Source organism: Armigeres subalbatus, chromosome 1 (assembly GCF_024139115.2).
Source record: "Armigeres subalbatus isolate Guangzhou_Male chromosome 1, GZ_Asu_2, whole genome shotgun sequence".
Classification (NCBI taxonomy): domain Eukaryota; kingdom Metazoa; phylum Arthropoda; class Insecta; order Diptera; family Culicidae; genus Armigeres; species Armigeres subalbatus.
In genome coordinates this window covers 172492818-172517432 of record NC_085139.1, presented here as the reverse complement: position 1 = coordinate 172517432, position 24615 = coordinate 172492818, and the positions used below count along the sequence as shown (strand labels likewise).

General features: G+C 38.7%; 1 protein-coding gene across 2 annotated transcripts in view; it reads left to right on the top strand.

The window, feature by feature from the left end:
• The window catches only part of LOC134205534 (netrin-B), a 219727-nt gene extending 201470 nt beyond the window's left edge, over nucleotides 1–18257 (top strand). The window contains exons 5-7 of one of the 2 annotated variants that reach the window (XM_062680827.1): nucleotides 8093–8158; nucleotides 17104–17350; nucleotides 17424–18257. In XM_062680827.1, the coding sequence (XP_062536811.1) occupies nucleotides 8093–8158; nucleotides 17104–17350; nucleotides 17424–17568 (458 nt within the window). In that variant the 3' untranslated portion in view covers nucleotides 17569–18257. The remainder of the gene's footprint in view (nucleotides 1–8092; nucleotides 8159–17103; nucleotides 17351–17423) is intronic. The other variant, XM_062680828.1, reaches the window with a different exon arrangement.
• Nucleotides 18258–24615: the final 6358 nt, after the last annotated feature.

Sequence of the window (24615 nt, the reverse complement as noted above, 5' to 3'; positions counted from 1 at the left end):
GCACTGAATCCCTACCCCAACATGTGCGACATCTGGATTTGGTTCTAAACTGTAAACAACAGTGTTAATTCTCTACCACCTTTTTGTTATGGCGAGGCAATTTTTATGCACACTTTTGTTTTCGATATTTTGTCAATATTAAACACTCAATCATGCAGCAATATAACGATGTGGTATGCTTGAGATACTTGCTTGATTATAGGGACTCGAAAAAGAATTTATTTGCGGTAACTAACCGAATATAAAAATGTTCACATAAACGATTGCGCCCTAACACCGGTTCTAAGCTTCGATGCAGAGTACACGAGCTTTGTTCGCCATTGACAGGCGTATGAGGCCCTTGGAATAATGTGAAGAGGATGTGAAGGAGTGATTCCTTGCATGGGGAAGATCCATAAAGTACGTCACGCAAAATTTGGCAATTTTCGACCCCCCCTCCCCCCTTTGTCACACTTTTTGTATTAAACCTCTAAATTTTTTGTATGAATCGTCACGATGCTCGGAACCCCCCTCCCCCCTAGGAGCGTGACGTACTTTGTGGATGGCCCCATGTCTGCTGGGCATATAGGGCCCATTCACTAATTACATAACGCTTTAGGGGTGGGAGGGTGACTGTCCGAACCTTGGGCTGCGCAGCCCAATTGTGAGCTTATGTAAAAACAGGAAGAGAAGGCGGAGCACTGAATCCATACCCCAACATGTGCGACATCTGGATTTGGTTCTAAACTGTAAACAACAGTGTTAATTCTCTACCACCTTTTTGTTATGGCGGATTCAATTTTTATGCACACTTTTGTTTTTGATATTTTAGCAAAATTAAACACTCAATCATGCAGCATTATAACGATGTGGTATGCTTGAGATACCTGCTTGATTATAGGGACTCGAAAAAGAATTCATTCGCAGAGACTAACCGAATATAAAATAAGTTCGCATTAACGATTGCGCCCCAATACCGGTTCAAAGCTTCGATGCAGAGTACACGAGCTTTGTTCGCCAGTGACAGGCGTATGAGGCCCTTGGTCAAACAACTAACACAAATGCTCAACATGTACGTGGGTAGTGCTGCCAACAAATTTCTATTATGAAATTATTTCTTCTGTTTCAAACTTTTGGAATAGTAGAAAAGTTTAGTATGAATGACGAGTGTGTATGAAAAATATTTATTTGGAAGACTTTACTTTTATTACGCTAACGGAAAATAATTAAAAAACCTACTTTTATTGATTGCATTATGGATTATCAGATGTGTAACATAAGATTATTTCAGTTCAAACCGCCAGTTTGGCAACGCGTTTTTCGACTATAAACAAGGCGACGAAGAAAATAAATTTCAAACGCTCTAAAGTTTGAAAAAACAGATCATTTGAACGCCTTCCGGTAGTTATTTTACAATTATTTTTCACTTGAGCAATAAACATTGCTTTAATTTAGTGCGCAGTGAGAAATTTATGTGAAAAGTGTGGTGAAAATCAGTGAATTACGTTGATTTTGGTGACGGTGTTGCGCGTCTTCTACAGCAGTGAACGAACTGGATTTTCCTTCGTCGCACGGATAGCGTAGGAAATTGTGCAAAAAGTCACAGTCGCAAAGTTAAATTTAACTGTATTTCAAGTAAGTAACACCGGAATGTAATTTAAATGAATGCAGATCGTAGTGTACACTTTTTTCTATCTCGCCAGATGATTAGTTTATTATGTTAGTTTACGATTCGCGAGTATTTAGTGATTTAGAATTTGATATGACGGATACTAGCGCCATGGACGAATTAGCGCATAACCCTATAAATACTACTTGTAAGATCCAAACCTAACGCTGGATTGCACACACTGATTTACTGCACAGACAAATGCAAACGCTTGAAATATGGTTGCCCTTGTGAGACTTTTCGAAGAACGGCATAATCCATGGAAAAGAAACTGAAAACAAGCATTGGCGTATAAGAATAAGGGCAGTAGTGGACTATTGGTGCACAATTGAAAATTTATTCTGTTGGTGCACAAATGCTATATTTTTAGTTACAATTGCTGTTTATTGCTTTATTGCATATTAATAAAAAATCGTGATTTTATAGCAAAATGAGACATGGACACAGTTGATATAAAAGAAAAAATATCAGACGGCAATATCATGCACATGCGCGTGCTCGAGCGGTTAGTTTTCTGGAAAACAGTCATCACAATTTGAAAAATAAAACACTTGAACAATTCTGATGTGACTTGCTAACTCCAAGTCCAAAATCCGACTCCCCTCTTTATTTACAAAAACGTTATTTATAACTACTGGCTATTGTTTACAATTTTTCTCTCATTTTCAATAATGTTGCATACTACCTTTTGAAGAATGTTGCATGGTACCTGCATTTACTCTCATGTGACATTCTGCTCCGAGAGCGTTCGTACTCTCTAAATAAACAATTATTTAATAATTGAGTCAGCTACAATTTCTAGACCAGCTTATTCGCCAAATTTTGCCTATACATACTTAAATATCCGTTGTTTTTTCAACAGCGATTGCTATTTGATAAACATAAATGGACAGGTTCCAACCTGTCCAATCTTTCCTTTCGTTCGTTTATATGACATACTTTAAATATAGAAGAAAAATGATGATTGTTGCATGGCGTTCAGGGTCGCTACACACATATCAAGTGCTGTTATTTTTAAGAAATGATCAATATCTCAAGCTATTAGTTTTTTAGTTTTTAGTTATCCATCCATAATATGTCTTGATATGATTATCGAGATGTATAGAAAGAAAATACGTAGTGGGCTAAAGGGACCGAGAAATCCATCGATTTAGGGAGAGTTATCGGGATATAAGACATCGAAATCGAGAAATCCAATTATATTCGGTTCATTGCTTCTGCCTGGGTATCCATTCTCGGTAATCTTCTTCTTCTTATTGACGTTGCATCCTCTACTGGGACATTGCATCATGGTATTTCCTTATAGTTGCGTATCTTGCCGCCTGGCTAAAGAAGAACCCCAAAACTCTTCGGTAATGTGCTTTTCAAAATTTGTTACGACCTAGTCGTGTTATATCTTAATGATTTTGTTAAACAAAAATGAAAATGTTGTTCATGCTGTATCAGATTCATTTGGGGTCACTCCAGCTAAAAAGAGGTCTCTAAACTTAACAAAACATAAACATCATATTTTCATTATACAAGCACGGAAACAGTTTTCCAACAAAATGTGTTGTTTCAAAATGTTTTCTTATGTGATCCAAGGATTCAAGAAGATGTGCATTTATTGAAAATTTGGAAAATAAAATGATCCCGGCTTCTAAGGGAAAACCCTTGTTACACCAATGAGCACAAGACGTCGGAAGATTTGAGAGTGCAGCAAGCACATAGTTGAGATAATGAAACAAGTTTTTCGGTCTAACTTTGCTCGTAATAGTGGCGGGCGGCAATACTGGGACGCGGGATGAGAGTTTATAATCGCTTCACGATTATCTGGTACTAATATGTTGATGGCGGTGGTCTATAAATTCTGCGACCGGACGATTTAACTTGATGGTAGAAAATGCCACAACACTTTGCGGTGGAAACTATGGGGAAATAAAATTAGACCATATCGTGTAGGATCGCATACTGCCGCGCTTTTTGCCGTCAGAGCAGACAGTATCCAGCTGAGAAAGTGCAAGGTTTAGTCGGGCAGAGAGAAATATGGAATGTGAAAAGATCTGTGCAAATGATGATGGGAAACAGGAAGCCTGCATAAAGAACGTTACAATCCAAGAATTTTTAGACAACATTCCAAACCTGATAATGGCAAAATTGAAATATTTCAATAAAAATTAAATTTCATTCATAATCTGTCACATTAAACTTGCAACTTGACAATCCAGGTAAATTATAATTACCATTCTAGGGATTTTATAACCCAATGTTCTTCATTCTCGAGCCTAGAAAAGAAATAAAGTAGTGGAACAAGAAGTGAATAATAATGAAGGCATAATCAAACAATGTGCCCATGAAAATAAAAGTTATTTGGTGACATTGTTGGGAATTGACAGACAGCAGATACTATGTCCAAAAGCTTGATGACCAATCTTCAGGTCACAGCGAGTTGTTGGCGTTCTACTGAAATCTGATCCCATGTCAACCGCTCAACTACAGAATCGCTTATTTCGTAATATCTGGGACACCGCAACTTTCCCGGTCGTCTGGATGCAAGGTTAGAGAAGGTGCCCAAAAAGGGTGACCTGATTGTGTGCGATAACTGGCCCTCGCCAGTTATGGTGCTGTGTACCGTTCTCAAAGTTTTGTGCAAAGTTATCCTAGCCTGGATTCAGGAAAAGATCGATGCGACTCTCCGGCGGCAGCAAGCCGGATTCCGTGCCGGAAGATCCTGTGTGGACCCTATTGTCACGCTCCGCATCATTCTGGAGCAGGTCAACGAATTCCAAGAGTCCCTTTACTTGGTATTCATCGACTTCGAAAAACCTTTCAACCGTCTCAATCACGCGAATATGTAGGGCGCCCTGAGACGCAAGGGAGTTCCTGAAAAAATCATACAAAAAATGTAAGAAAAGATTACAAAATTGTTAGATTCTTATACAATATTTGTATAAGAATCTGACAATTTCGCATATGCCCAGTTCTTATACAGGTTATGGTAGATTCTTATACAGAATTGTTGGAAAATCTAACAACCGCCGGTTGAGTGTAGAATGCTGCGCAATGGGGTCTTGTCCGACCCTGAATGGCTGAAACAACCGGATGTTGCCAATGCATACGTGCAGCAATCCGAAATAGTGTTGCCTGAATAGTGTGAAGCACCTCTTGAGGACTTCAAGGTGCATATAAATACCAACCAGCCTTCGCTTCAGGGGAAGTTGAGGACAAGCCTCCCGGAATCCATAACTAAATTCACTTGTGTTTTCACGGGTACATCACTCAATGCGGAAGCAACGCACAATTGCCCTTTTTCATTATTCCACGCATGCTGCGATGCAGCAAAGTTGAAATAATAAAAATAAAAGTCATGCATTGCAATGCATGCATGCATCCTTTTTGAGTGATGTGCCCATGAAAACAGGAGTAGATTTAAATTTGGATTCCGGGAGGCTTGTAGGATGCCATCTAACGAATCTATACCATTTGGTCGAAAGACATTCCGTCGAAAGACATTTCGTCGAATGACATTTGGTCGAAAGGACATTACGTCGAATGGACATTTGGTCGAAGGGACATTTAGTCGAAAATGATTTTTAATCCACTAGAGACGTAGGACATTTGGTCGAATGGACATTTAGTCGAATTCAGATTTTAGAATGAAGAATTTTCGTATATTTGGTCGAATGTCGTTTGGTCGAAAGTGGATTTCGATCTTGGTACATTTAATCTAATGACGTTCCGTCGAATGGCTTTTTGAAAGAAAAGAACTTTAGTCAATAAAAATTAAAAAATAAATTATTTATTTGTGGTGTAACATAATTATTGCTTCGATATTGTCCAAAGAATGATGGGTTCATAAAAATAATAAATAAAACGAAACCGGTGAATATTGAGACGGTGAATATTGAATATTCCCGACCGGGTATTGACTTTGGTGAACCCCTCTACGATGAATCTATTCCACCTGGTCAAAAAAAACTCAGTCGAATGATGTTTCGTCATTAGACATGACTTCGAATAGATTAGGTCATATGACCATATGGTCGGAACTAAATTTTCGGCCAATAATTAACGAATTATGGTTGGAAGACAATTTTATTCTGAACTAATTATTGTATAAATATTGAGTGAAAGAAAGAGATTCAATCAAAAGAATAAGAAAACCATTTTCATTCGAACAAATGTCCCTTCGACTAAGCATACTTTCGACGAAATGTCATTTGACCATATGTCATTAAACTAAATGTTCGTAGTCGGCGATGAAGTATTGGCAAAATAACATTAAAATCATTAGTTTCTTACCATGTGTCGAAAAATAGAATAGAGGGTATTTAAACATCAGTACCTAATATTTTGCTATTTCTGTAGATTTTCAATTCTTCTATAATCTACCAGGGTCTCCAGAAGTTTCTGTTAGCTCAGGTGAAAAATCCTCATTGGCTTCCGTATTCGTTTCTTCCGCTGCTGATTGAACTTCCTCACGTCCACTGAATTCCTCTAATCAGTTTATCCATGTATCTTGTGGATTATTTATTCAAATTTAACAAAAATCTATTGAAGAATTATCTATTTAACTAATTACATATTACATAACACTTTCAACATTCGACTAAATCTTCATTCGACTTAATGTCCTTTCGACTAAATGACCATTCAACCAAATGTTCATTCGACTAAATGTCCATTCGACGAAATGTACTTTCGACAAAATGTTATTCGACTAAACGTCATTCGACGAAATGTTATTCGACTAAACGTCATTCGACGAAATGTCATTCGACGAACTGTCCCAAAGTCCCATCTAACAACTAAAGACCTATAAACCAGCTAGTAAGGATGGTATCGGAGCTGAGCTCATCAAGATGGGCCCGGAAAAGCTGGCCACTGGCCTGCACAAACTGATAGTGATAATCTGGGAAACAGAACAGCTACCGGAGGAGTGGAAGGAAGGGCCATATGCCCCATCTACAAGAAAGGTGACAAGCAGGAGTGTAGGTACTTTCGAGCGATCACATGTGATAATGATGTTGGCCGCGAGGTGAAAAGACGTGTTGCGGTCCTTCTTCCGACATTCTCACTAAGTAACCATCCCACTGAAGTCTGCTGTCCTATACGATTCACAATATTTTCTTCTTTGTATACTTGATACAGCTCGTGATTCATGCGTCTGCGCCACACACTATTTTCTAGTTTGTCTCCGAGTATTTATCGCAGCACTTTTCGCTCGAAACCCCCGAAAGCTCTCCGGTCCGCCTCTTTTAACGGGCACGCCTCATGTCTGTAGAAGGCCACTGGTAGAATAAGAGTTTAATACAGAGCAAATTTCGTTTCCGGCTGCATGTTGCATGACCCAAGCAGGTTAAGTAATCCGTAGTTCCGATGCCGTCCGAAAAGCCCAGGAGCATATGCGACCGTGTGATGATAGTGCCGTGTCTCTGCACGCCAGATCTTCTAATCGCGCGAAATAACCTTATGTAGTACCGAATTCTGGTGAATAAAATAAATTCGAAAGTGCATCACCCTTGTTTAATCCATCTAAGGTCGCAAACGAAGTTGACACTTCATCTGCAAACCGAATTTATTTCGAGCCATCAAGCATTGCACGTTTCAGTCTAATCAATTTCGCCGGAAAACCATGCTCGGACATTATCTGCCACGGCTTATTTCATTTCACTGAATCGTACGCTGGTTTGAAATCAATGAACAGACTGGGAGTCTTCAAGTTGTACTCCCAGAAACTATCAAGGATCATCCGCAGGCTAAATATCTGATCCGTCGTTAATCGGCCCTCACGAAAACCTGCCTGGTACTCGCCGACGAAGGACTCCTCAAGCGGTCTCAGTCTGTTAAACAGGATACGCGACAGAATTTTGTACGCCGAATTCAGAAGGGTGATCCCTCTGGAAATGGCACACTCTCCGCAAAACCTCCTCTTCTTTTATATCAACAGAAATTACAATTTCCAACATGGGTTCCTCCAATGCAATTTGTTTTTTGTCTTTGTTCATGTGTTTTTCAAATAATAATAAATTTGTCATAATAAAGCTATTCCGATGATTATATAAAGGGAACTGTTCAGTACTTCATCTCATAGCTCCAATGTTCATCCCATCAAAAACAAAGAAATGAAAATGAAATTGATTTGTTTCTTATTTTTGTGATTTTTTCAACAGTGAGCACGCGCGCTAGGAAAAAGAAGCGACGAGATTGGTGCTGTTTTTGTATTGTTTTGCGATGAGATGAATATATGTTCAGTGAAATGTAAAACGAAACAGTTCCCCTAGCTAACTTAAATTTACATATGTAAGAATGTTATAACAATAGGTACTTGAAATTTATCGAAAAAAGTATCCATGGAAGCATACCTAAAGAGTAAAGACACAACATGAATGGAGAAATAAATGTTATAATGATTATTTAATGCAATTTAACTTTAACAGCAATTTTCTCTATTCTCTATTTCAGAGTGCGGAAAATGCAAAATCGGCACAAAACGACTAAATCTAAACAAGTTCTGCAAAAGAGATTACGGTAAGTACACTTGTTAGGATCTGGAAACTTATTGCTCGTTATGTAGTGTTTCGGATATCGCGGACCAAATAAGGGTGTTGCAGGAATTGAAAAAAAAATAAATAAATGTTGTCTGCTTCATCAATTCCCTACTTAGCATGTTAAAGTAGGGTTTACCTCCTTTTTTCAATTATTTGAAAATAAATTAAATAATCAATGAAACGTTTGTTTAAGAAACTTAGTTTGTTATGTTATATTACTTAAATGACCTACTTAATTTTTTATATATCCTGATACATTGTCATTGGGGTTTCCAGTAGCCTTGCGAGTAGGGGCGTAGGATTGCCAATCCAGAGATGGCGTGTTCGATTATCGGTCCGGTCTATGATGTTTTCGGGTTGAAAGCTTTATCGACACCCTGGACATAGTGTATCCATTGTACTTCCCAAATACGATACATACTCATGCAATAGCGGGCAAAGAAAATTTTCAATTAATAACTGAGGAAATGCTAATAGAATACTAAGTTGAAAAGCAGGCCAAGTTTCAATTGAAATTTAGAGCTATTTAAGAAGAAGGAGTTATTGTTCAATAATACGTATTCTGGGTAAAAACACGAATACATTATTTTTGTTCGAAAATGTACTGCGAATTTCTCGTTTGTTTGAGAAACTACAAACATATGTCTATGCACTTTCCATCACAATCAAGAAACATTAGTTGCAGTCTCCGAACTGTAAATGCTTAGGGAAGATGAAATGCGCAGGTTGGGTAAAATGCGCCACCACGTTTTTTTGGTTATTAACCCAAATTTTGCAACAAAATCGTGAGTTGCTGAAGCCAATAAACAATTGCAAGGCGTCACAAAAAAAAACTTTGTATTTAGATTCTTAAGAATAAAATGTTTTTTTGCCCTTTATCATGCATTTTCTTTATTCTCGCCAACAATGCATTTTCTTAGCTACAAAAAAAAATTTCTCTTTATTACAATCAGTCTAAAACATTGACTACCTTAAAGTTCAAGACTGGCACTAATCTTATGCAAAAGAGTTACCAGCTTCTTCATTGATGTTGAGCTGTTAGATGGCATCTTTAACTTCCCTCAAGGTGGGGGCTGGTTGGCGCTTCCATCGTCCGCTGAACTGACGTAGTCATTTCCTCTGCTGCCTTGACTTTCACTGCCTGTACTCTCAGCGTCATTCAAATGTTCCTCATAGTGCTGCTTCCAACTTTCGATCACCACACGTTCGTTCGTTAAGATGCTTCCATCCTTATCCCGGAACATTTCGGCTCGCGGCACGAAGTCTTTGCGGGATGCGTTGAGCTTCTGATAGAACTTGCGTGTTTCTTGAGAACGGCACAGCTGTTCCATCTCCTCGCACTCCGCTTCTTCCAGACAGCGTTTCTTCTCATGAAAAAGGCGGGTCTGCTGTCTCCGCTTCCATCTATAACGTTCCACGTTCTGCCGGGTACCTTGCTGCAGTGCGACCGCCCGCGCTGCGTCCTTATCCTCCAGAATCTGTTTGCACTCTTCGTCGAACCAATTGTTCCGTCAACTTCGTCCCACATACCCAACGTTGTTCTCCGCTGCGTCGTTCATAGCTGTTTTAACTGTATTCCAGCAGTCCTCAAGAGGGGCCCCATTGAGCTCAACCTCTTCCGGCAACGCTGCCTCGAGATGCTGTGCGTATGCAGTGGCGACATCAGGTTGTTTCAGTCGCTCTTGTTCGTACCGCGGCGGTCGTCGGTACCGAACATTGTTGATGACGGATAGTTTTGGGCCCAGTTTAACCATCACCAGATAGTGGTCATAGTCGATGTTAGCGCCACGATATGTCCTGACGTCGATAATGTCGAAGAAGTGCCGTCCATCAATCAGGACGTGGTCGATTAATTATTCTGTCTGCAGTGGTGATCTCCAGGTGTACCGATGCGGGAGGCTGTGTTGGAAGCAGGTGCTGCGAATGGCCATATTCTTGGAGGCGGTGAAATCAATTAGTTGTAGGCCTTTTTCGTTCGTCAGCCGGTGAGCGTTAAACTTTCCAATAGTGGGTCTAAACTCCTCCTCTTGGCAAACCTGAGCATTCAAATCTCCTATGATGATTTTGACGTCGTGGCTTGGGCAGCTGTCGTACTCACGTTTCAGCTGCGCGTAGAATGCGTCCTTATCATCATCAGTGCTTCCGGAGTGTGGGCTATGGACGTTGATTATGCTGAAGTTGAAGAACCGGCCTTTGATCCTCAACCTGCACATTCTCTCGTTGATCGGCCACCACCCGATCACGCGCCTTTGCATGTCGCCCATCACTATGAAAGCTGTTCCCAGCTCGTGTGTGTTGCCGCAGCTCTGGTAGATGGTATGATTACCTCTAAACGTTCGCATCATTGATCCCTTCCAACAAACCTCCTGCAGCACTACGATGTCGAATCCACGGTCCTTTACTGTAAGCTGTAAGCAGTACTCCATAATTGCTCTTTAAAGGTTGCTCGCACTTTGTATTTTCTAAAAAAAACGAAAAAAATTCTTACACTTCTGAACATTTTTTTTTTCGTTTTTTGCCATGAATACGTATTTTTGGACGAGGATTTAGAATATATAAAAATTTCATTTTGGCCAAAAATTTTACATACCTATGCAGTTTCTCAAACTGCTGCCGTTTCTCAAAATGCTGCAGTTTATCATTTCTGAGAAAGATTCCTGTGTGGTAGTTAAATTACACTTGGTGTTAATATCCTAGGTGTTAATCTAATTGTTTTGAAAGCATCAAAGCAAGCTTGATATGAACATCAACGGAGAGTCACCAAAATATCTATTAAAGTAATCGTGGTACTTCGCCAGCAGTCAAAGACATGTAGTCAACCATCACGGACTGGAGTGATAGTTAATCAGCAGACTTTCGCTTGCCAAGCAGTATGATAATCTCCACAATTCCCATCAGCATTCGAAAAGGATTCTCATCAGAATCCGAGAAGAATTCCCATCAGAATCTGAGAAGAACTCTCAATGGAATCTCTGAAGAATTCCTTTCGAAGTATTCTAACCGGAATCAAGAAGAATTTGCACTGGATTCCTTTTGGCGTCGTTTAGGGATACCCTTGGGAACTGAATCTGTGTCAAAAGGTCGAAGGTCAAAAGGTCGAAGGTCAAAAGGTCGAAGGACAAAAGGTCGAAAGGACAAAAGATCGAAGAGTCAAAAGGTCGAAAGGACAAAAGGTCGAAGGGCCAAAATGTCGAATATGTGTAATAACGTCGAAGGTCAAAAGCTCGAAGGTCCAAAGGTTGATGGACGAAAAGTCGAAAGAACAAAAAGACAAGAAATGAGATGGGAGTTGTTAATAGTGACAAGTGAGATGCAAGATGGAAGTAGTGAGCCTAGATTAATAAGAAGTGAAAAGTGAAAAGTGTGAAGTGAAAAGGAAGAAATAAGAAGTAAAAAGTGACAAGTGTGAAATGTGATGTGAGAAGTAAGAAAAGGAGAAGTAAGAAGTCAGATGTAAATAAAAAGTGGAAAGGAAGAAATAAGAAAAGTTTAAACATATATAGTAAGAAAGAGAAAGGAAGAAAGAAAAAAAAACAGAAGAGGAAAAAATAATAAAGAAAGAAAGAAGAAGGAAGATGGAAGAAGGAAAAAAGAAGGAAGAAAAAGGAAAATAGAAGAAGGGAGAAAGAAGGAAGAAATGAGAAAAGAAAGAAGAAAGAAAAAAGAAAGTAGGACGAAAAACAGGAAACAAGAAGGAAAAAGAAAGTCAGAAGGGAGAAGAGAGAAGGAAAAAAAAGGTAGAAAGGAGGAAAAAAAGAAGAAAGAAAGTAGGAAGAAAGAAGGAAAAAAGTAAGAGGAGAGAAGAAAGAAGGAAGAAAAGAGGAAAAAGAAGAAAGAAAAAAGGAAGGAAGAAATAAGGTGGAAAGAAGGAAGGAAAGAAAGAAGAAAAAAAGAAAGTTGGAAAAAAGAAAGAAGAAAAACGAAAGAAATTAAGAAAGAAGGAAGAAAAAACAAAGAAAGAGAGAAGCAAAAAAGAAGGATTGAAGAAGGAAAAAAATGAAGAAAGTAAAAAGAAAGAAGGAAGAAAAACAGGAAACAAAAAGGAAGAAAAAAGATGGAAGAGAGAAAGAAGAAATAGGGAAGAAAGAAGAAAGAAGAAAACAAGTAGGAAGAAAGAAGGAAAAAAGAAGGAAGAAAAAAGGTGGAAAGAAGGAAGACAGATGAAAGAAAGAAGGAAGATAAAAGGAAAAAGAAAGAAGTTAGAAATAAAGAAGATGAAATATGGAAGGAAGAAGGAAGAAAGAAGAAAGGAGGAAAAAGAATTGAAGGAAAGAAATATATGAAGTAAGAAGGAAAAAGCAAGAAGGAAGACCGTCAAGTCAAGTCGAGTCAAGTACGAGACACTGAAGACGACCTTACTGTTGAGGTCGAAATACGTATCTGTCAAGGTACAATTAAGTGGTGGAATTAAATGGGATTGTACAAACTCGTCTTATGATAAGTGAAGAAGGAAGAGAATAGAAGGGAAAGGGAAGAAGAAATAAGAAAGAAGGAAGAAAAAAGAAAGACCTTTCGTCCTTTCGACCTTTTGTCCCTTCGACCTTTTAACCCTTCGACCTTTTGTCCTTTCGACCTTTTGACCTTCGACCTTTTGTCCTTCGACCTTTTGACCTTCGCTGTTTTGTCCTACAACCTGGGAACTTGTGGGGGATACCCTTCATAATCCATGGAGGATTTGCTCCAAAATTTCTCGTTGATTTTCTTCGGAACTCCTCCGGTCGTTCGAAGATTTGTTTCGGAATCATTCAGAGATTTGCTTCGGAATTCCTTGATGGTTTGTTTCAGAATACTTGGATGGTTTACTTCGGAATCCTCTGAATATTTAATTCGGAGTCTCTCGACGTTTTCTCTCGATATTCCTCAATGATTTGTTTCGGAATCTCTCAACGATCGGAATCCCTCTGACGATTTGCTTTAAAATCCCTCGACGAATTGCTTCGGAATCATTCGACGATTCGCTTCAGAATACATAGACGGTTTGCTTCGGAATTCCTTAAAGATTTAGTTCGGACTCTTTCGACAATTTACTTCGAAATCCATTGACGAATTTCTTCCGAATCATTCGACAATTTGCTTCGAAATCCTTTGTTGATTTGCTTCGGAATCCCAGGAAAATTTGATTCGGAATCAACGATTTACTTCAACCTCCCAGGAATATTGCCTACGAAATCTCTGGAACATTCACGTTGAAGGAGGATTTTCGACGGAATATGTAGAACATTCCCGTTTGAACTTCTGGAACATTCTCATCGGAGTTTCTGGAATATTCCCCCGTCGGAATCTCGGAATTTGTAGAAGATTCTAATTGGAATCCATGAAATATTTCTGTCAGATTCTCTGGAACATTCCCGTCGAAATCTCTGGAAAATTCCCATCGTCATCCCTGGAACATTTCCTTTGGACTCCCTCGATCATTGCTGTTTGAATCGTTTCCGTCGAAATTTCTGAAAATTCCCGTCAGAATCGGCAGGTAAACAAACACACTTCGAAACTGTGGGATACAACAGAAAGCACGAGCTTGAGAAAAGAGGATATGGATGAGCGTGATTGATCCGCAATTGCCTTAGGTGGTTGGACCGGATTTATTACATTACCACTAAGATAACTTAATGAGGTGGTAAAATGTTCGGGTTTTTTTTAAAAGAAGCTCAAAATAAATAAAATGGAAGAAGGGGCCATAATAGTTCACACACACGCCCCCCTCCCCTCAAGCATTGGGGCTAGTTACGCCAATGTATATTACTGAGTATTAAAACATTTGTCGTATCTCGGCAGCCAAAATGTCACTGAAATCTCGGTAAGAATTATATTTGCTGAAACTCAGGGGTGTCCACCTCGGGAAAAAATGCTGAGATCTTGGGGAAAAAAATAAGTGTGTTGAGAAACATGCCGGACGCAACTTGATGCAAGCAAATAGATTTTACAATTTTAGGATATTAAATAGAAATTTTCTCTTGAATTTGATAATTTACTATGGGAACACTTGATCCCTTGTTGATTAGATCAATACAAATATTGTTCAAAAATAACTCATACCTCTCCTTCTACATCTCAGTAAAATATTACATATTTCAGTAGTTTTTCAATACAAGGAAGTTTAAGGCTCATGGTCGTTTAGAGCAATTTTGCCAAAAAAAATGCAATGCAACTAAGTTCCAGTCAATTTATTAATTCCTGACGGTAAATTGATTTGGTTTTATACTTCCTTATTCAATTAAACTGCAACTAGTCGTCCCGGCAATGAATTTAATCTCATAAACGGTCGATGAGTTTCTGGATTATACTCCACCATCACCAGGGAGTAGAAAATTTCACTTCTCGCGCATTTTTATAGCTTAATGCTATTAGTCAAGTCTCGTCTCGACCGTCGTTCCAGCTATAAACTAATTTTTACGACCTGAACGTAAGATTGCTAAATGTCACAACTACATCATAGTCTTCTAGCTGCGGTGCACTTACACCCCAGACGGACCATCTTGCGATGCTATTTTGAGCCCAGTAATCTTTGATTCTCACCTTATTGTCAAGTAATGCCACACGACCTATGCAGGCTTACTACAATCCACTTCGGGACCGGAAAGTTACTTCGCTCAAATTAGTCACGGGCCATTTTCCTAAGCGGCTTAATCGAATAAATAAGCAACATTTTATTTCTCCTTCATGCTAGCCAACCAATGGCCGAGACAAACCAATCAACCCCTAAGAAGCTTAGAGATCGATTTGAAGTGCAAAAATTATGACCGTACGCAGTCCTGTCATAATCGATTTACGGTTTCGTATGAGACATGCGGCGAATGTGACACTCGTAAGGGCATTTATGGAACGTGATTGATGTGAATATATGAACTATAGTTATTGATTTTCAATGTTTTCATATCAACTTCACTGCCATTATGAGTCATGCAACTATAACTTAATAATTCAAGACCACTTTACGATTTTTCTGTAAACAATTTACTAAGGAAATCTTGGTACGTATCTGACAAATTAAGCTTCACACTGTTAGATAGAAGAAAATTTTGAACGGAATAAAAGGTTAATCCTTCTTAACGGTGACGATGAGAGAGGTAAAAACACAAATACGGACATTATCTCTATTCGTCGAACTGAATCGATTGGTGTTTATATAGGTCTCCGAGCCTTCCATCAAAGTAATGGGAAATCAGAACATGTTTCAGATGATATTGATTTTCTTTTTGGACGTAACATGAAAGGTCAGATTTTTAACTGCATATAATCTCACCCATATCAGCTTAAAGTTTGGTCTCTCTAGGCCCTAGAGTATTCTCACACACTCCGTGGGTTGCCAATGCATCATCATCCGTGTGGTTGGCAACATCATAAGCCCGCAGGGTAACATCTGAAATTAATTTCAACGTTTGAGTGCTGGAGAAACGGGCGCTATCGATCCATGGGTTTTCCATTTGCAGACATTATATTAAATGGCGATGTTAACGCAATGCCTTACCAGAAAAGTCTCAGAAAATTTAAAAGTTTAAATAGCCAGAAACGATATATGTATTTAAATGTGTTAAATCTAATGAAATTTTATTTTTGATGCGGTGCCGGTCAAGGCAGTTTTCGGATTGAAAATTGTCTCGACTTCCCAGGGCATAAAAGTATCATCGTGTTAGCCTCATGATATACGAATGCAAAAATGGTAACTTGGCTTAGAAACCTCGCAGTTAATAACTGTGGAAGTGCTTAATGAACACTAAGCTGCGAGGCGGTTCTGTCCCAGTGTGGGGATGTAATGCCAATAAGAAGAAGAATAAGTATCCCAACAACAGCCCTCTTGTATTATGAAGGACAGTCCCAGACAGTGAATTCGAGAGATTATGGTATTCGTAGAAACTCCTAGGAATTCTAAAGCATTGAAAATTAGTTTGATGTACGTAGTTGGAAGGCCCTGAGTCACTTCCAGTATCTGAAAATCGGGATATCAGAAGCACTTGGATGAAAAATAAAATCAATTCGCTGTCTTCATCCAATGGTTTTCCAGACGGAACACTTACATAAGATAAAGCACAACAGGAAATACCCAAGTGAGTGAAAAATGTTTTGCTTATCGAATAATTTTCACGACTGAAGCGGGAATCGAACCCTCAGCTCATAATACACAACATGCATACACTGCCCACAATTGCATATTTGTCCCATATGAATAGGAAATCCAGCAAAGATAGGACTGATATGCGATCATAGGCAGTACACATAGGGCACTGCACGGAAACATCTCTTTCTCTTTCGTTCTCCATAAATGTTGACGTTTACTGGCCTTGTTGTTTTCTAATTTCATTGCAGCGAGAAAGAGACAAAGCAGTGCGTGCAGTGCCCTATACTATGCCAAACCGCACGGCCGCACGAGATCAAGACTGTAAAACATGCCTCAAAAATATTAAAAAATCCAAAGTAAGCCTTTCTAAGAAAAAACTACTTGACAGTGACAAAACAATCGTTTTTGAGTTTTCCTTTAAATTAATGAGTACTCATATGATACGAGTAGGTATCGATACTTTTAATTCGATATTTAGTGGTATTGATACTTTTATACGATACTACTTTAATGACTACTATGATCGACATACGTTTCCTCATGCTTTATTTATAAAATTTAACTCTCCACGTGTTTGAACGTGTTAGTTTAAAGTGATTTGCGAATTTCCACGATCCCTGGATCTTTTTCCTGGTTGGTTCGATTATGTGTGTTCTTCAAAGACTTAACATGTTTACAGTTGATTCCAGGAAAATAGAACGCCAAGAATTCATCAACCCAACTGATTTTGATTTGGAATAAAATACCGCATAGAAAGTTCTAATTCTAATTCAAAACTAATTTTCTAAATTTTTGATCCACAATTATGCGCCGTTCTCAAACACGAATGCGAACAACAATAATGATAATCAAAATATTTATAATTTCAGTAATAATGGCCAAAGTAACAGCAAAGGACACGAAAACCGACCACGTAAACCTGAAAAACAGCCAGAGCCACAACACCCAGAACAGCAACGACGTGGTAAAGTTCACACTAAGCGTCCAAAAGGTGTTCAAAAAAAGCCCAAGTCCAAGCAGCCCGCTGGCGCTGTCGCTGAGAAGATCAACCCTCGTAACACTCGTCGTGGAAGTGAAAGATCTCGCATGTCGCTGCCCAAGAATCAAAGTCAATAAGTGCGTATCGCATTCGTGGTCACCACCAGCCAGAAGTGGTTGATACTAATTTCTCCTTTATTCTCAATTGTAGATCCTATCTGATCCTTGGTCGGGACACGGAGGGACCACCGGGAGCGCTCGGCATAGGACCCCGATCAATCGTCATTGAATGGCGTGACGAATGGCATCGGCGGTTAAGGAAATTTCAACGACAAGCGGCACGGACGTGCCACTGATTGGTGTCTCGTCCAGACTATCGTTTCTTGCTATACGTACCGAAACAACGAACTCACAGCGACGAGATTTTCAACAATAGTCGATTAAGATATATCTCCATTGGCCAATATATAAATTATTACTAATTTATGGAAAACTTGTACGATCTTCCCGAGTAAATAAAAACATATATTTGAAGGGACGCCATAGTACAACTAGAGTTTAGTTTATCGGAGGCCACCATAAATGCTAATGATTCTCGATTTGCTTGTATAGATTTTATGTGCAGAATTTATGCATCAATTCAGTTTTCCCACATCACATTACACTGTACAGGATGCCTCGTGTCGATATAGCATTCCTACGGAAGATTTATACCGACCAAGATGTTGTAAAACACATTTGCTTGTGCATTTTTATCATTGCCAATCGTTATTTATACCAGTAGATGTAAGTTAGGACCCTATTATTGAATATTTATGTAATTTGTTGATCGTTGAAGTTTCCTTAGATCGTAGATGCCGTGTTCTAGAGCTCTCCTATTCCTTAAAAGTAATAAGCGTCGCCATATCACTACATAATCAGTATTTTTACCAGTTAAGAAGTTTGTGTGATTATTACTATACTTAAAAATTTAAACTACTCTTTTTTAACATTAAGAAATTTGGTAAGTCCTACGTGGAGAAATAAATGAATAATTTTACCGAGACTAATGTTTCTTATTAATGATGACCAATATGAAATACACGAATAAAAATTAAAAAGCTGAACAGATTGAGTTCTAATCCAAAACCATATTCGGTATATCCACTCATTGTAATGTTCAGTTGGACAATAAGCTGTGGATGGTTAAAGAATTCTAATCTTTGGAATGATTATCCAACTTTTAAACATATAGGATTTATTTCAATTTATTCGATGAAAATATCTTTGTTTTCAAAGCAAGGAGAAAGAAACATAATTCGACGTGTGTGTAGTGAAGGTTTATGAAGCATTATATAGGAAAATGTTTATTAACGTTTTATTTATTTAGTAAAGTATTATACGCATTCAAAGAAAATTCCGAACGAATTGCTAAAGGAATTTCCGAAGGTGCTCCTGAAGGAATTTCCGAAATTCTTGAATTTCTCCGTTAGGAGATAGATACAGATTTTCTTGATTTCTTAGAAAGCTCCTTCGGATTATTTTAAGTTTTTTTTTTAGAAATTCCATTAGAAATTGCTTTGAAAACTTGGTAGAAACTCTTCTTCGAAAATACCTACGGAAAATGCTTCAGGAAAATCTTCCGAAATTCCTTAGGAAATTTCTTTAGGGCTTTTTTTGGAAATGGCTTTAGGAATATCTGCGGAAATTGGTTTCGGAATTCCTTCGATTTTTTATAAGAAATTGCTAAAATCTTACAGTATTCCTATTATTATTATTGGAGTTCTTCCGAAATTTATTCAGAACTTCATCCAGGAATTCTATCGATTTATTTTAATTCCTTGGGACATTCCTCCGGAAAATTAATTAGGAATTCTTTAAGACCTTCGGATATTCATTAAAGATTTTTTTCGGGAGTCAATTCATTCAGAAATTCTTTTAGGATCATTCGAAAATCACTGTAAGAGTTCTTTCGTAAATTTCATCTGGACATTCCTTGTAAATTCCCTTTAGAAACTCATCCTAAAATTCCTTTCAACAAAATTTCCGGAATAGTTCCAGCAGGAATTTCGGAAGAAAACTCATATGGATTTACTAAACGAATTTGCGATGGATTTGCTGGAAGAAGTTTCTTCGGTATTTCCGAAGAAATTTTCAAAAGAATTTAAAAGAAGTTCCTATCGGAATTTTCAAAGAAATTTCTAAAGCAATTCGTAAAGGAATTTCCGAAGACTCTTTCGAAATTTTCTTAGAATTGTTTAATTTCAGGCTTCCCCCTGAACACCCAATGAATGGATTTGGATTGAATCTGGATTGGATTTTGATTGGATTTGGATTGGATTCGGATTGGATTTGGATTTGGATTGGATTTGGATTGGATTTGGATTGGATTTGGATTGGATTTGGATTGGATTTGGGTTGGATTTGGATTGGATTTGGATTGGATTTGGATTGGATTTGGATTGGATTTGGATTGGTTTGGATTGGTTGGATTGGTTTGGATTGGTTTGGTTGGTTTGGATTGGTTTGGATTGGTTTGGATTGGTTTGGTTGGTTTGGATTGGTTTGGATTGGTTTGGATTGGTTTGGATTGGTTTGGTTGGTTTGGATTGGTTTGGTTGGTTTGGATTGGTTTGGATTGGTTTGGTTGGTTTGGATTGGTTTGGATTGGTTTGGATTGGTTTGGATTGGTTTGGATTGGATTTGGATTGGTTTGGATTGGTTTGGATTGGTTTGGATTGGTTTGGATTGGTTTGGATTGGGTTTGGATTGGTTTGGATTGGTTTGGATTGGTTTGGATTGGTTTGGTTTGGTTTGGTTGGTTTGGATTGGTTTGGATTGGTTTGGATTGGTTTGGTTTGGATTGGTTTGAATATAAATGTGATGGTATTTATGTTGGGGTTGGATTCGGGTTGGTTGGATTGGATTTGGTTTGGATTGGTTTGGATTGGTTTGGATTGGTTTGAATAGAAATGTGATAGTATTTATATTGGGGTTAGATTTGGGTTGGATTTGGATTGGATTTTGATTTGGATTGGATTTGGATTGGATTTGAATAGAAATGTGATAGTATTTATATTGGGGTTAGATTTGGGTTGGATTTGGATTGGATTTGGATTTGGATTGGATTTGGATTGGATTTGGATTGGATTTGAATAGAAATGTGATAGTATTTATATTGGGGTTAGATTTGGATTGGATTTGGATTGGATTTGGATTGGATTTGGATTGGATTTGGATTGGATTTGGATTGGATTTGGATTGGATTTGGATTGGATTTGGATTGGATTTGGATTGGATTTGGATTGGATTTGGATTGGATTTGGATTAAATTTGGATTGGATTTGAATTGGATTTGGATTTGGATTGGATTTGGGTTGGATCTGGGATGGTTGGATTGGTTTCGGTTGGATCTGGGATGGTTTGGATTGGTTTGGATTGGTTTGGATTGGTTTGGATTGGTTTGGATTGGTTGGATTGGTTTGGATTGGTTTGGATTGGTTTGGATTGGTTTGGATTGGTTTGGATTGGTTTGGATTGGTTTGGATTGGTTTGGATTGGTTTGGATTGGTTTGGATTGGTTTGGTTGGTTTGGATTAGGTTTGGATTGGTTTGGATTGGTTTGGTTGGTTTGGATTGGTTTGGATTGGTTTGGATTGGTTTGGATTGGTTTGGTTGGTTTGGATTGGTTTGGATTGGTTTGGATTGGTTGTGTTGGTTTGGTTTGGTTGGTTTGGATTGGGTTTGGTTGGTTTGGATTGGTTTGGATTGGGTTTGGATTGGTTTGGATTGGTTTGGATTGGTTTGGTTGGTTTGGATTGGTTTGGATTGGTTTGGATTGGTTTGGATTGGTTTGGATTGGTTTGGATTGGTTTGGATTGGTTTGGTTGGTTTGGATTGGTTTGGATTGGATTTGGATTGGATTTGGATTGGATTTGGATTGGATTTGGATTGGATTTGGATTGGATTTGGATTGTTTTGGATTGGATTTGGATTGGATTTTGATTGGATTTGGATTCGATTTGGATTGGATTTGAATAGGAATGTGATAGTATTTATATTGGGTTTAGATTGGAAGGTACACAAGTCCGAACAGAGTAGTTAGGAACTTTGACCATAATCCAGAGGATCTATGAAGCTGATAATGCTGATCAGCCTTTTTGCTACTACAATCAAGACTCCACCACCGCATGATTTATGACTGTTCAGTATGCCACGATTATTTCTGACTACGGCTTGATGTGTTCCGAGAAGTTGTGCGGAGAGTTGATTTAATAGTTTTTAAACCAATTGTTATTATTGCATTTGGATTGGTTTGGATTGGTTTGGATTGGTTTGGATTGGTTTGGATTGGTTTGGATTGGTTTGGATTGGATTTTGATTGGTTTCGATTGGATTTGGATTGGTTGGATTGGTTTGGATTGGTTTGGATTGGTTTGGTTGGTTTGGATTGGTTTGGATTGGTTTGGATTGGTTTGGATTGGTTTGGATTGGTTTGGATTGGTTTGGATTGGTTGGATTGGTTTGGATTGGTTTGGATTGGTTTGGATTGGTTTGGATTGGTTGGATTGGTTTGGTTGGTTTGGTTGGTTTGGATTGGTTTGGATTGGTTTGGATTGGGTTTGGATTGGTTTGGATTGGTTTGGATTGGTTTGGATTGGTTTGTGTTGGTTTGGATTGGTTTGGTTGGTTTGGATTGGTTTGGATTGGTTTGGATTGGTTTGGATTGGTTTGGATTGGTTTGGTTTAATTTGGTTGGTTTGGATTGGTTTGGTTGGTTTGGTTGGTTTGGATTGGTTTGGATTGGTTTGGATTGGTTTGGATTGGTTTGGTTGGTTTGGTTGGTTTGGATTGGTTTGGATTGGTTTGGTTTGGTTGGTTTGGTTTGGATTGGTTTGGTTGGTTGGTTGGATTGGTTTGGATTGGTTTGGATTGGTTTGGATTGGTTTGGTTGGTTTGGATTGGTTTGGATTGGTTTGGATTGGTTTGGATTGGTTTGGTTGGTTTGGATTGGTTTGGATTGGTTTGGATTGGTTTGGATTGGTTTGGATTGGTTTGGTTGGTTTGGATTGGTTGGTTTGGATTGGTTTGGATTGGTTTGGTTGGTTTGGATTGGTTTGGATTGGTTTGGTTGGTTTGGATTGGTTTGGATTGGTTTGGGATTGGTTTGGATTGGTTTGGTTGGTTTGGATTGGTTTGGATTGGTTTGGATTGGTTTGGATTGGTTTGGATTGGTTTGGATTGGATTTGGATTGGTTTGGATTGGTTTGGATTGGTTTGGATTGGTTTGGATTGGTTTGGTTGGTTTGGATTGGTTTGGATTGGTTTGGATTGCGTTTGGATTGGTTTGGATTGGTTTGGTTTGGATTGGTTTGGATTGGTTTGGTTGGTTTGGTTGGTTTGGTTGGTTTGGATTGGTTTGGATTGGTTTGGTTGGTTTGGATTGGTTTGGTTGGTTTGGATTGGTTTGGATTGGTTTGGATTGGTTTGGTTGGTTTGGTTGGTTTGGTTGGTTTGGATTGGTTTGGATTGGTTTGGTTGGTTTGGATTGGTTTGGATTGGTTTGGATTGGTTGGATTGGTTTGGATTGGTTTGGATTGGTTTGGATTGGTTGGTTTGGATTGGTTTGGATTGGTTTGGATTGGTTTGGATTGGTTTGGTTGGTTTGGTTGGTTTGGATTGGTTTGGATTGGTTTGGATTGGTTTGGTTGGTTTGGTTGGTTTGGTTGGTTTGGATTGGTTGGTTTGGTTGGTTTGGATTGGTTTGGATTGGTTTGGATTGGTTTGGATTGGTTTGGATTGGTTTGGATTGGTTTGGTTGGTTTGGATTGGTTTGGATTGGTTTGGATTGGTTTGGATTGGTTTGGTTGGATTTGGGTTGGTTTGGTTGGATTTGGTTGGTTTGGTTGGTTTGGATTGGTTTGGATTGGTTTGGGATTGGTTTGGATGGAAATATGATGGTATTTATGTTGGGGTTAGATTTGGGTTGGTTGGATTGGTTGGTTGGTTTGGATTGTGTTTGGATTGGTTTGGATTGGTTTGGATTGGTTTGGATTGGTTTGGATTGGTTTGGATTGGTTTGGATTGGTTTGGATTGGTTTGGATTGGTTTGGATTGGTTTGGATTGGTTTGGATTGGTTTGGATTGGATTTGGATTGGTTTGGATTGGTTTGAATAGAAATGTGATGAGTGTTTATGTTGGGGTTGAATTTGGATTGGTTTACATTGGACTTGGATTGGTTTCGATTGGTTTGGATTGGTTTGGATTGGTTTGGTTGGTTTGGTTGGTTTGGATTGGTTTGGATTGGTTTGGATTGGTTTGGATTGGTTTGGATTGGTTTGGATTGGTTTGGATTGGTTTGGTTGGTTTGGATTGGTTTGGATTGGTTTGGATTGGTTTGGATTGGTTTGGATTGGTTTGGTTGGTTTGGATTGGTTTGGATTGGTTTGGATTGGTTTGGATTGGTTTGGTTGGTTTGGATTGGTTTGGATTGGTTTGGATTGGTTTGGATTGGTTGGTTTGGATTGGTTTGGATTGGGTTTGGATTGGGTTTGGATTGGTTTGGATTGGTTTGGTTGGTTTGGATTGGTTTGGATTGGTTTGGATTGGTTTGGTTGGTTTGGATTGGTTTGGATTGGATTTGGATTGGATTTGGATTGGTTTGGATTGGATTTGGTTGGTTTGGATTGGTTTGGATTGGTTTGGATTGGTTTGGATTGGTTTGGATTGGTTTGGATTGGTTTGGATTGGTTTGGATTGGTTTGGTTGGTTTGGATTGGTTTGGATTGGATTTGGTTGGTTTGGTTTGGTTTGGTTGGTTTGGATTGGTTTGGTTGGTTTGGTTGGTTTGGATTGGTTTGGATTGGTTTGGATTGGTTTGGATTGGTTTGGATTGGTTTGGATTGGTTTGGATTGGTTTGGTTGGTTTGGATTGGTTTGGATTGGTTCGGATTGGTTTGGATTGGTTTGGATTGGTTTGGATTGGTTTGGATTGGTTTGGTTGGTTTGGTTGGTTTGGATTGGTTTGGATTGGTTTGGATTGGTTTGGATTGGTTTGGATTGGTTTGGATTGGTTTGGATTGGTTTGGTTGGTTTGGATTGGTTTGGATTGGTTTGGTTGGTTTGGATTGGTTTGGATTGGTTTGGATTGGATTTGGATTGGTTTGGATTGGTTTGGATTGGTTTGGATTGGTTTGGATTGGTTTGGATTGGTTTGGATTGGTTTGGTTGGTTTGGATTGGTTTGGATTGGTTTGGATTGGTTTGGATTGGTTTGGATTGGTTTGGATTGGTTTGGATTGGTTTGGTTGGTTTGGATTGGTTTGGATTGGTTTGGTTGGTTTGGATTGGTTTGGATTGGTTTGGATTGGTTTGGATTGGTTTGGTTGGTTTGGATTGGTTTGGATTGGTTTGGATTGGTTTGG